The sequence below is a fragment of the Scyliorhinus canicula genome, chromosome 11 (assembly GCF_902713615.1).
Source record: "Scyliorhinus canicula chromosome 11, sScyCan1.1, whole genome shotgun sequence".
In the NCBI taxonomy this organism is placed as follows: domain Eukaryota; kingdom Metazoa; phylum Chordata; class Chondrichthyes; order Carcharhiniformes; family Scyliorhinidae; genus Scyliorhinus; species Scyliorhinus canicula.
Window position 1 is genome coordinate 151,060,286 of NC_052156.1, and position 12,155 is coordinate 151,072,440.

At 46.0% G+C, this 12,155-nt stretch overlaps 1 protein-coding gene across 3 annotated transcripts in view; it reads right to left on the minus strand.

Annotated features, from left to right (window-relative positions):
- Positions 1-3,382: 3,382 nt before the first annotated feature.
- The window catches only part of LOC119973504 (peroxisomal succinyl-coenzyme A thioesterase-like), a 95,606-nt gene continuing 86,833 nt past the window's right edge, over positions 3,383-12,155 (minus strand). For all 3 annotated transcript variants that reach the window (XM_038811739.1, XM_038811740.1, XM_038811741.1), the window contains 3 exons: positions 7,478-7,558; positions 7,020-7,161; positions 3,383-4,368 (listed from right to left, as the gene is read on the minus strand). In XM_038811739.1, coding sequence (XP_038667667.1) covers positions 4,235-4,368; positions 7,020-7,161; positions 7,478-7,558 — 357 coding nt within the window. In that variant the 3' untranslated portion in view covers positions 3,383-4,234. The remainder of the gene's footprint in view (positions 4,369-7,019; positions 7,162-7,477; positions 7,559-12,155) is intronic.

Consider the following 12,155-nt stretch of genomic DNA (forward strand, 5'->3'; position numbering starts at 1 on the left):
CCCCCAGGTCCGATCCCTCCAGCCCCTCCGCGAGGCCCAGGATCTGCAGATTCTTCCGCCGCGATCGGTTCTCCATTACCTTGAGCCCCGCCTGCCACTTCTTGTGGAGCACCTCGTGCACCTCCACCGCCCTCTCTCGCTCAAAGCTGTTAGAATCTTTTCTGCTATATATTTAGCAGAGAACCACTGCACCATGTGATCTAGACAAAATGCCAATTTTCCAAATACGGCATCAATACATCAAATAGCCTTTCTCTCAGCTGTGGTTCTTAGTTTTTGTTCTGACCAGGGCAAAATTTATATTCTTCTAATAAAACTTTGAAAGGCTTCATTATCTCCTGGACGAGACCATAGTGAGCAATCAGTAAATGAAAGATGGATTTTTGTGCTCTTGAACGTTAAACACAGTTTGACCGACATTTGGCTGGTATGGGTCAAATCCACATACCAATTTTTTGAAATATCTTTAAACTCAGTCCATTTTTAAAAAAAAGGTAAATCTTTAGAAGGTTCTCCAAAAGTCGCTAATACTACAACTGTACACTGTTTTTATATTTATTGCGAGTGATACGGGTGATAAAGGCTTCGAAGAAAAGCATGCTGATGTAAACTTGGAGGATGAGCCTGGGGAATTAATAAAAGGCAGAGGCTTTGGGTGGAATTTTATCATTTTGCACCAAGCGCTAGCTCAGATGGGAAAACCATCCGGAATTCTCCGGACGCTGCACTTCACTTTCCCCGCTGGCAGTGCACCCCCGCTTATTACATAATCCAGACTTGATGCAAAATAAAATGGAAGGATGGCCCACATCGTCACACTGGTGGTTGGGGCCGGAAAGTCTTAAATGCCAGGAATCCCGAGATCAGGTTTCTGATAACGCAGAATCCCCCCCAACATGGGCGACTCCCCCACCCACCCACATCCCCGACAATGGGAACCACCTTCACTCCATGGAGGGGAGCCATGCAACCCACCCCATCCAACTGCCAGGGGTCAGCACCCAGACATGTCCCTCTCCCCTATCTGTATGCCTCCAGCATGTTCCCGTTGCCCGTTTTTAAAAAACAGTTGTTAACCTCACTTATGTGATGTGACATCGGTGAGGTGGGGTTTCCTAATGTGGGGGGCTGATATGGCAGAGAAGCCCACTAATGCATGTTAATGTACTGAAATGAGGATCCTGACCTTCTTGGGCAGGATCCTCCCATATCACTGGTGGTGGGGAATCAGAGGATCTTGCTGGTGAGATTCTTGTTTTCCAGTTCTCGCCAGACATGGTACCCATGTCGCCATTTGCGCCTGTGTCGAATGTGGGTGCAGAATCCCTACCTTTGAATATGTATTTTGTATCTGCCTTCACGTAAGAAGACACAAAAATGATCCCAACACTAGTAGAAAATCAAGAGACAAAAAGGGAGACACAATTAATAATCTACACCTCAAGTAATCATCTTTATGCTGCTTTGTTTCTGTTTTCAGTTTCTTCTTCACGGTTTGTTCACCAGAGGCCCTGGAGTTCACACCAGCACTACTGGCAGCTATAAAATGGAGGAATCTCTCGTGCCCAGAACACATGACGTCAGCAAGACATGCTCTCTGCCACCGCTCCAGGCAGGATGACTCCAGCGATTTAAAAACAATCTGCTCCTGGGTCAGCACGCTGACATCAGGAGGAGGCGTTCTGCCCTGTTGGGCTCCGGGCCTGCGCACTGCTGAGGAGGCACGCAGGAGTGGAACGGCAAGTCTTCTGAAAGCTGGTCATGGCTGGCATTTTCAAAAGCAGTTCGTGGCATTGGGTACTACTTTCCACGATCTGGAATGCCGCAACGCATGGCCCCGTGATCGAGAACACCACGACGCATGGCCCTTCGACCCTCACGACAGCCGCCCATGAGATGCTGGGTTTGAAAATGACTGCCTTAGGCAGCACCTTCCAACCTCACAACCACTAGAAAGACAATAGCAGCAGATACCTGGGAGCACCATCACCTGAAAGTTCCCCTACAAGCCACTCACCATCCTGACTTGGAAATGTATTGCCGTTCCTTCACTGTCGCAGGGTAAAAATCCTGGAACTTCCTCCCTAACAGTAGTGTGGATGTACCCACACCTCAAGGACTGCAAGGAGTGGGTCAAGAAGGTAGCTCACTACCACCTTCTCAAGGGAAACTAGGGATGGGCAATAAATGCTTGTCTGCCAACAAAACCCACATCCCGTAAATGAATTTTTAAAAGTCGAATACAGCCTGCTCCCTGGTTGGTTCCAGAATGTGTTGTTCTAAGAAACTCTTCTAAATACATTATATGAACTCATTCTCAAGGCTAATTTTGTCAATTTGATTTATTCAATCTATGTGAAGATTAAAAACACCCAAAATTATTTAATACCGTTATCAGTCCCCTTTATTTCTTAGTTTATATTCTGTCCTACAGTATAGCTATTATTAGAAGGTATTAAACTACTCTCACTGGTGACTTACTTCCCTTGTTATTTCTTATTTCCACCCATACTGATCCCATATCTTGATCTTCAAAGTCAATCCTTACTCAATTCTGTAACTAACTCATTTTCTATTAACAGCTGTGCCATCTTCTTTCCTTCCTCCCTGTCTTTCCAAAATGTCAAATATCCTTTCATATTCCATCCCCATCCTTGGTCATCTTGTAAACACGTCTCTTATAATGGTTCTTAAATCATACACATTTGTTCCAAATTTGTGCTATCCATTTAGCTATCTTGTTACAAATGCTGTGTACATCCAGTTCAAGTTTTTCACACTTGGGACTACTTGTTCTCAAACTCTTTATGTTTTTGTGTTGTCCCTTCCAATTATATTCTGGTTACCATGCCCCAGATTACTACCTTGCACTGTTGCATTGTTCTTTCCCATAACTTTCTAATCTACTCTCACGTGAACACCAAACCCCATCACCTGCCCAGCCCCAGCACCGTTCAAGCTGTCCCAATGGTACAGCTCTTTCTTTTCTCAATATGGTGCTGGAGTCCCATGAAACAAATTCCACTTCTCCCACATCAATCTTTCAACCACACATTCAACACTCTGCTGTTTGCATGTGACTCAGGTTGTAATCCAGAGATTATTATCCTTTTGGATCAGCTTCTACCTGTTACTTTAAATCTGAGCACCTTGTTATTAACCTCTCTACTAACGCGAACAAGTGAACCTCAGTGCTTTGTTTGCATTATTTATGGCCTGGTGAACATGCATTGTTCCTTTTAATGATATGGTGTAACTTCCGAGTTCCAGGACAGCGTAACTTTTTTTGGGGGGGGAGAGGTTGCCTCAAACATTCCCAAATAAGATTTGCACAATAATTCCTCAACACCAAACATAAGCACAGGTTGTTTTGTACAATATATTTGTCCCCATGTTGTATTAATTCTTTTATTGCACTGTTAGATCCAAAATTTCAATTAGATGACAATGTTATGTAACACTCATGATAAACACATTCCTACAAGTTATAATTAAAATAGAGCACAACATCTCTTCCTGGATTTCAGCATTGCATAATTCAGTGCAACATACCCTTCCCTGTAGAAACACATTACATTCAAAATGACTGGTTACTTAACAGAGAACAAATTTCTAAAATGAAAAATATCTTTCAGAGGAAACTGCATTAGTCATCAAATATTTGGCAGTTACTTTGAAAAAGATTCAAAACCAGAATTGCAACAGCACAGTTTTATTGAAGCAATTTGATAACCATTAACTGACTACTGTCAAAATATTGTCACATCCTTCAGGATACAATTTCAATGTGCAATTTATTCAGTAATTCTCCAAGAAGTAAGAGTTCAACAACTGAACCAGATAGTAGCCCTCAAAGGTTCGAAATTGTACATTAGTGCAAAATATTATCTGGCAAGGGAGAACCTGCAGGGCTTTGCGGAGAAGGCAGGAGGGTGGCACCATGTAAATTGCTGCTTGGAGAGCCGTCACAGACACGATGGGCCGAATGGCCTCCTTCTGTGCTGTAACAATTCTGTAGTGCATCAGTCGATAATTCTAATCCAAAGCATCAAAACAAGATTTTTGTACACTCGTGTCAATATGGGTGGGGGGAGAGAAAGAGAGAGAGAGTTTAAATTCGAGCAAAGACACACTACAGTCAGAAAGTAACAGGATTGTTTCTTTCGATCGGAAGAAGGCAACATTTCTCTCAGTATTGAAGCAGTTTAGAAAAAGAAACAGGACATTGCCACTCTCACAGTTTAGCTTGGACAATAGTAGCTGAGTGTTGAGGCACAAGGTGCTTTCCAAGAAATGCTAGAACCCTTTTCCAGGAGTCCTCCTGAGCATCTGCATGAGGTTTGGCCTCTCCGCCCCACAACACATTCACTGCAGAAAGCGTAAAATAAGGAATCATTAATTAGTAGATTGAAATTTGAAGTTAACCTAATGGTCAAATCTGTAGTATTGCTGGGAGTTCAGTAACTGAACATATTCTCACAGTCACAACTTAAATGATTTATTTTGCAAGATAGATCTATATCAGTGGAGGAAGAACTGAAATTTGGATTGTTGAAGCCAACACTGGTGAAACTCTCATCTTCACAAGACAGAAACCAAAGATTTTGAGAAATTGTGCAGGGACGCATCACAAAGAACTGCAATACATTTGTCTGTTTTTGAAGTATTGATTAGCAATTAATGATTCTTAGAATAACTGGAGCTAGACCCAAATGAATCCTTCCCCTTCCCCTCCTACACCCCCCCCCCCCCCCTCTCAGCCTTTAGTGATTTAAGCCAACAGTCCACATTTCTAAAATTTCCAATTTGCTTTGGAAGCAAGTGAGGGCGGCTTATCTGATTGTAAAATGATATGGGGAGGGTAAGAGAAATATATTTTCAAAGCAACCAAATTCAGAGGAAGAGACAGAATTCTGAATTCAAGCTTCTGAATATAATGTGGAGACCTGAAGTAAACTGCTTTAAATCCCCTGTCTAAACCACTCAATTGGAAATGCCCACAAAGATCCACTCCCAGTCTATGAAAATAGTTGTTTGCAAGCCTGATGAGCAATCAGACACGAGCCAAATACAGACACAGCTCCCATTTTAGCTAAAATAAGCAAAGGTTCCAGATGCTGGAACCTAACACAAGAATAGAGAATGCTGGATAAACTCAGCAGGTCTGGCAGCATATGTCGAGAGGGAAAACAGAATCAGTTTGACTCTTTCCTTCACTTTAGTTCTGAGGAAATGTGTTGGATAATAAATTGTACCTGGGAGAGATTTCAATAAGATGCAGAATCCTAATGAACAAGTTTAACATCCAACAAATTTTCCTTCTTGTTAGTTCTGATGAATAGTCAAATGGACTCAAAACATTAACTCCGTACAGATGCAGTTAGACTTGCTTTTTCCAGAATTCTTTGTTCCTGTCTTAACTTCCTCTCTCATCTCTCCTCAGCAACTTCTCCCAAAGGTTATACAAACTTTTCGGAACATAGCAGTAGGATACTGTGTTCATGAGCGTCCATTAATGCTGACAGGGAGAGGTTGGGTGCAAAAGATAAAATTCAATTAAATTTTATGTAAAAAAAAATACTAATACATTTTATAGGTAAAATGTAATGGGAATATGTCTGCATAAGAAGGCCCATCAACCTCTCGGGGTAGCGACTTCCAGTGGCGGCCATGGAGTGAGTAGTCACACACACGGCGGATCCAGCTCGACGGCTTTGGTTTGAGCTCTTTTTACCCGAAAGAGGAATAATTTCGACAGGAAAGTGTAGCTGAAGGTGTGGAGGAGAAGTTTTCCCCGCCTGTTGGTTACCAGACCCGGCAGAAAAAGGTTAAAGACCTGGCCGAGGAACTGGAGGAGACCTATGGCGCAGTGCAATTGGGAAGATGGCAGAGGGGAAAGGGTTGTCACAAGTTGGAAAACCCCAGATGGAGCAGTTGATGCCGTTTATGAGGGAAGGACCGATGAAGAGAATTGAGAAGTGCCTGAAGGCACTGGTGTCGTATGTCCAGGAGATGGAAAGGTGATGTCCGAACACAGTGATCGGGTGGTGGTGTTGGAGGCAGACATGACGCTCCTGGGGGACCTTTGCAAGTCGTTATGGGCAAAGGTAGAGGAGCAGGAGAGCCAAATGGCTTCCTTCTGCGCTGTAGGGATTATATGGATTCTATGGAATTACTAACAGAAGCTATTCTAGATCTTAGTTCCCACTTTCTTGAAAATGGGGATGCCAGGGAAATTGCATCATGCCGCATGAGTCAAGAAAAACAGAAATAATTTCAGTGAGAACAAGAAAACAGAATGAAAGCCCAAATAGCAATCATTTGAGTTCGTCAAAATAACATGATGAGAAGCTTCACATGATCAATTGCTCATTTATATATGCCCTCTATCAAACAGAATCTATAACATTTGTGGTAGAACAGTGTGTATTTTTCCTAATTGGTTTTTGCATAATGTATAACCATTTCAATCTGAAGGTAAAAACAATCATTATGAAATAAATTGGTAAGCATGCAAAACTGGATTCATAACTAATTTCAGAAGAGAAAACTCAATGGGCTGGATTATCCGTGCTGGGGATTCTCCATTGCGCCGTCAGCCCGGGGATTTCCCAACGACATGGGGCTGCCCACAATGGGAACCCCCATTGGCCGGCTGGCAAGGCGGAGAATCCCGGGGGAGGGCCGGACCAGATGCGGGGCAAAGAATCCCACCCACTGTTGCTTTCAAAAGAAAATTGGATGGACTCTTGGGGGAAATAAAGTTGCATGATTATCGGAGTAGAACGGGAAACAAGTCTGACTGGACTGCTCTATTCAGAACTAGCATGGACCAGAGGGCCGAATGGCCTCATGCTTCATAATCATACTATTATGTTACCATTTTTAATGTGCCAAACAACATCTTTGGATCAAACTAGTGAAGACAAGACTACCTAAAAATGTTTGAATTCCAAGTAAGAATATAAAATAGTTAATCAGGACTCAGAAGGTTCATTCTATTTTTGATACAAGTTTACCTGTTTTGTTTGCTGAATGCATCTTAAACTTGGATTCCCTGACATGTGGGCTATATGGAGGCTCAATCAGATGGCCCGCTTGAGGGTATGAGAGTGATGTGAGCAAGTGTTCCTTTCCTGCAGCTTTCATTATCTTCTGGATCTGAAAAAGAAAAGTAAGCAAATATACATGTTTAAATATTTCTACTCTGCTTGGGCAGCACGGTGGTGCAGTGGTTAGCACTGCTGCTTCACGGCGCCAAGGATCCAAGCTTGATCCCGGCCCTGGGCTACTGTCCATGTGGAGTTTGCACATTCTCCTCGAGTCTGCGTGGATCTCACCCCCACAACCCAAAGATGTGCAGAGTAGGTGGACTGGCCACATTAAATTGCCCTTAATTGAAAAAGAAAATAAATATTTCTGCTCAATCACATTCACAAATTGATCGATCTTGAAATTAAACATCGTAAGCAAGTACCTCAATGGCTGATTCAGGTGCAGGCCAATTCTGATCATCCTGCCCACATATAAGCATCATGGGGCATTGAACTTTATCAACCTGCCAAACAAACATATTAGTTTATGAAAAGGTAAGCTAACAACAAGACTCGTTTTTTATGGAGCATGAATTTTTAATCACAAGTTTGTACAACAAATGTGTAGTTTCAAGAGAAAAAGGTTAATATTCGAAGAAACAAAATGCCATATGCAATTGGGAGCCACAGCTGAAAATTGTGCTTTGTTCCCATCTTTAGATTTCAGGGCCGGGATTCTCTCCTACCCAGCGGGGCGGGGGGTCCCGGCGTGATGGAGTGACGTGAACCACTCCGGCATCGGGCCGCCTCAAAGGTGCGGACGTCTCCGCACCTTTAGGGGCCAAGCCCTCACCTTGAGGGGCTAGGCCCGCGCCGGAGTGGTACCCGTCCCGCCGGCTGGCGTGGAAGGCCTTTGGAGCCACGCCAACCAAGGCCGAAGGGACTTCGCTGGCCGGCGGAAGCCCGCGCATGCGCCGGAGCGTCAGCGGCTGCTGACATCATCCCCGCGCATGCGCAGGGGAGGGGGTCACTTCCGCCTCCGCCATGGTGAAGACCATGGCGAAGGCGGAAGGAAAAGAGTGCCCCCACGGCACAGGCCCACCCGCCGATCGGTGGGCCCCGATCGCGGGCCAGGCCACCGTGGGGCACCCCCCGTGGCCAGATCACCCCTCCCCCCCCCCCCCCCCCCCCCAAGGACCCCGGAGCCCGCCCGCGCCGCCTGCTCCTGCCGGTAAGGTAGGTGGTTTGATCCACGCCGGCGGGTCTTCGGCCCATTGCGGGCCAGAGAATCGCGGCGGGAGCCCGCCGACTGGCGCGACGCGATTCCCTCCCCCGCCGAATCTTTGGTGGAGGAGAATTCGGGGAACGGCGGGGACGGGATTGACGCCGGCCCCCGGCGATTCTCCGACCCGGCGGGGGGTCGGAGAATCCCGCCCCAGGTTTTAATAGACTGGTAGCCGATTTACAGGTTTAAAACCAAGCAGATGTAGGGTCTTGAAGAGAAACATTTTTTGTTAAACTCCTGGCAACCAGCTGGTGAATGAAGTCACCAGAAAACAATCTTTACTCAAGTTTTAGATACAGTCACAAAATGAGTCATTATAAATGTTTAGCTCTCAACTCTACAAACTACCCAAGGCCAATTTGTCTCTTTATTTGTGTACAAGTAATTGTCTAATAATGAATGTACAATTATACAATTAACATGCTAAATTTTAAAAATAGCTTCGATACAAATCGTGTGTAACAGTTGCATTTCCACAAACCATAAGCAGCTTTTCTATCTTTCCATCCTGACATTTTCCATAAGCAGACCAAGGGTGCGATTTAGCAGCCTTGTCGTGCCCGACTTGGTGTCAGGACGAGGCCTCTCGTGAGATTTACGACGCTCAAAATGCCTTGCCAGATTTAACGGAGGCTAGTGCGATGTCGCGATCTGGATCTTCCCATCACTGGGGGTGATCCGGATCAGCATATTTAAAGTGAGCCATTCGGCTCATTTAAATATGCGTTTGCGGGATTCTCTCGGCATCCGCGGCCTAACGGCCTTGCCTGGGAGACCTCGCCAGGGCGCCGTTTAGTACTGGTTTCCACAAATGTAGACCAGTCGCAAAAGCATTTGAGGGGGGGGTCACCCAGGCCATTAGAGCTCCTCAGGTGGTCCTGGAAAGGGCAGGGTGGCACCCTGGCACTCCCTCTAGCACTCGGACCACCGGCTGTGCCAACCTGGTGCTGCCAGGGTAGCACTGTCAGGTTGGCAGGGGCACTGCCACGGTGGCTGTGCCAGGGATCAGGACAGGGGGGCTTTACTAGCTGACGGAGGGTGAGGGTGTGTTCCCAGGGGCCTACCCCGAGGCTGTAGGAGGGGGGGGGGGGGGGGGGGGGGGGGGGGCTTAAAAATGAAGGGGTGGGGGCACTGGGGGGGAGATCGTGGCAGCCAGACTAAAACTAACAACAGAAAATGACTCTAAGTTCGGCCTCGACGGAGAGAAACTCCCAAAGGCCAAAACAAACCCAGCAAAGTGCTGTTAAATAGCAAGTTGTTTCTTGGCACTACAGTCACAGAGAAACACCCCACTAAACGCGCCCAAAACTGGAAATAGACTTTTTCTAGTTAAATCGCACCCCATGTCGCATACTGATGAAAATCTACACCATACATTCTGCCATACATGTTCAAACAAGCGTGATTTAACAATAAACTCCAAAACCACCATATATTGCGTGCTGAGAAATCATAGATCATAGAATTCACAGTGCAGAAGGAGGCCATTGGGCCCATCGAGTCTGAACTGGCCCTTGGAAAGAGCACACTACCTAAGCCCACACCTCCACCCTATCCCCATAACCCAGTAACCCAACCTAACCTTTTTGTTTTGGACACTAAGGGCAATTTAGCATGGCCAATCCAACTAACCTGCACATCTTTGGACTGTGGGAGGAAACCGGAGCACCCGGAGGAAACCCACGCAGACACGGGGAGAAAGTGCAAACTTCGCACAGGCAGTGACTCAGTGGGGAATCGAACCTGGGACCCTGGAGCTGTGAAGCAACTGTGCTAACCACTGTGCTACTGTGCCCCATATGGTGATAGTACTGCTACTACTTGTATTTATACAGCACATTAAGATAATAAAAAGTCCCAAGGAGTGTGATAAAGCAGAATTTCACAGAATCACATCAAGAGATAGTACAGATGAACAAAATCTTGATCAAAGAAAGGATGTTAAATAAGGATGGAAATGTAGGTGTTTAGAGTGATTTAAGGAGAGAATTCCAAACTTAGAGCCCAGGAAGTTGAAGACATAGCCATCAATTGTGGAGTAATTAAAGTTGAGAAGAGTTCAGATTTAGCGATGTGGGCAGGAGGAAATTAAAAACAGGGTGTGGCAAGGCCTTGGAATTTTAAAACCATGATGGGAAGAATTTTAAAAACAGGATGAGAATTTAAAATTTAAATTCAAAACTAAACCGGAAGTCGATGTAGATGGCGCAAACAGGACATTGCGTGAATCAGGATAGGAGCAGAGTTTTGGACGACCTCCAGTTAACACAGAATGGAAGATGAGAGGCCAGGCAGGAGTACAATGGAATAGTCAAGTAATAATAATAATGGCTTATTGTCACAAGTAGGCTTCAATGAAGTTACTGTGAAAAGCCCCTCGTCGCCACATTCCGGCGCCTGTTCGAGGAGGCCGGTACGAGAATTGAACCCGCGCTGCAGGCCTTGCTCCGCATTACAAGCCAGCTGTTTAGCCCATCGTGCTAAACCAGCCCCTGTCCCAGAGGTAATAAGGCACGGATGAAGATTTCACCAGCAGATAAGCTGAGACAAAGTGGAGTCAACACTGGAATTTTATTTCAGAGTCAAATACGGGCTAAATAGCTGGCTTTTAAAGCAGACCAAGGCAGGCCAGCAGCACGGTTCAATTTCCGTACCAGCCTCCCCGAACAGGCACCGAAATGTGGCGACTAGGGGCTTTTCACAGTAACATCATTTGAAGCCTACTTGTGACAATAAGCGATTTTCATTTTCATATGCTTTCAGATAGAAGCAGTTCATCAGTTTGAACTTCCAGCCTCTGATCCCCAAACATCAACATCCTAGGAATCACGACTGACCAGCGATTTTACTAGGTCAGGCATATTAATATTGTGGCTACAAGTGCAGGTCAGGGGTTGGGAAATCCCCCCCAATTCCTCTCCTCTACTACTGGCACACAAGTGTGTAAAGTGTGTACCATATTGGGAGATGGTGCTATAATGTTAGTGGACTAACAATCCAGAGGCCCAGGGCGCGATTCTCTGCTCCCCACGCCGGGTGGGAGAACCCGCCGGGTGGGAGAATCGTGGGAGGGCCCACCCTGACAAATGTCACGCCCGCCCCCCCCCCCCCCCCCCCCCCCCCCTCGGAAGAATCGCCGCTCGCCATTTTTCACGGCAAACGCCAATTCTCCGACCCGGATGGGCTGAGCGGCCTGCCGTTCGCGACCGTTTCACGACGGCGGCAAACACACCTGGTCGCTGCCATCGTGAAACAGGAGTGAGAAGCCCGTTTGGGGCTTGTAGGTGGCCTAGCAAGGAAAGAGCACCACGTCTGCGTTCAGCAGGGGACATGCCTGCGATCAGTGCCCACTGATCGTCGGGCCAGCGTCCAAATCGGACGCACTATTTCCCCTCCGCCGCCCTGCAAGATCAAGCCGCCACGTCTTACGGGGCGGCTGAGGGGGAAGACTCGGCCGAGTTCACGACGGCCCTCCCGATTTTTTCCGGGAGCGGAGAATTCCGCTCCCAGGCTATCGCTCTGGGGTCACAGCTTCAAATCCCAACATGCCAGCTGATGGAATTTGAATTTAATTAACCAATGTGAAATATAAAGCTAGTCTCAGTAAGGGTGACCATAGAACCATCATCGATTGTAGTAAAAACCCATCTGTTTCATTATGTCCTTTCTTTTTTTTATAAATATTTTTTATTCAGTTTTCATGTTTTATATTGAACAAATTACAAATTGTTTGAGAGAGAAAAAAAAACACGCAAAAATTAACATATATATTTACAGGTGAGCATCTTCGTAGTAATAACTGTGGCCTCCCCCTCTTTGCCGGCATACATATTTTA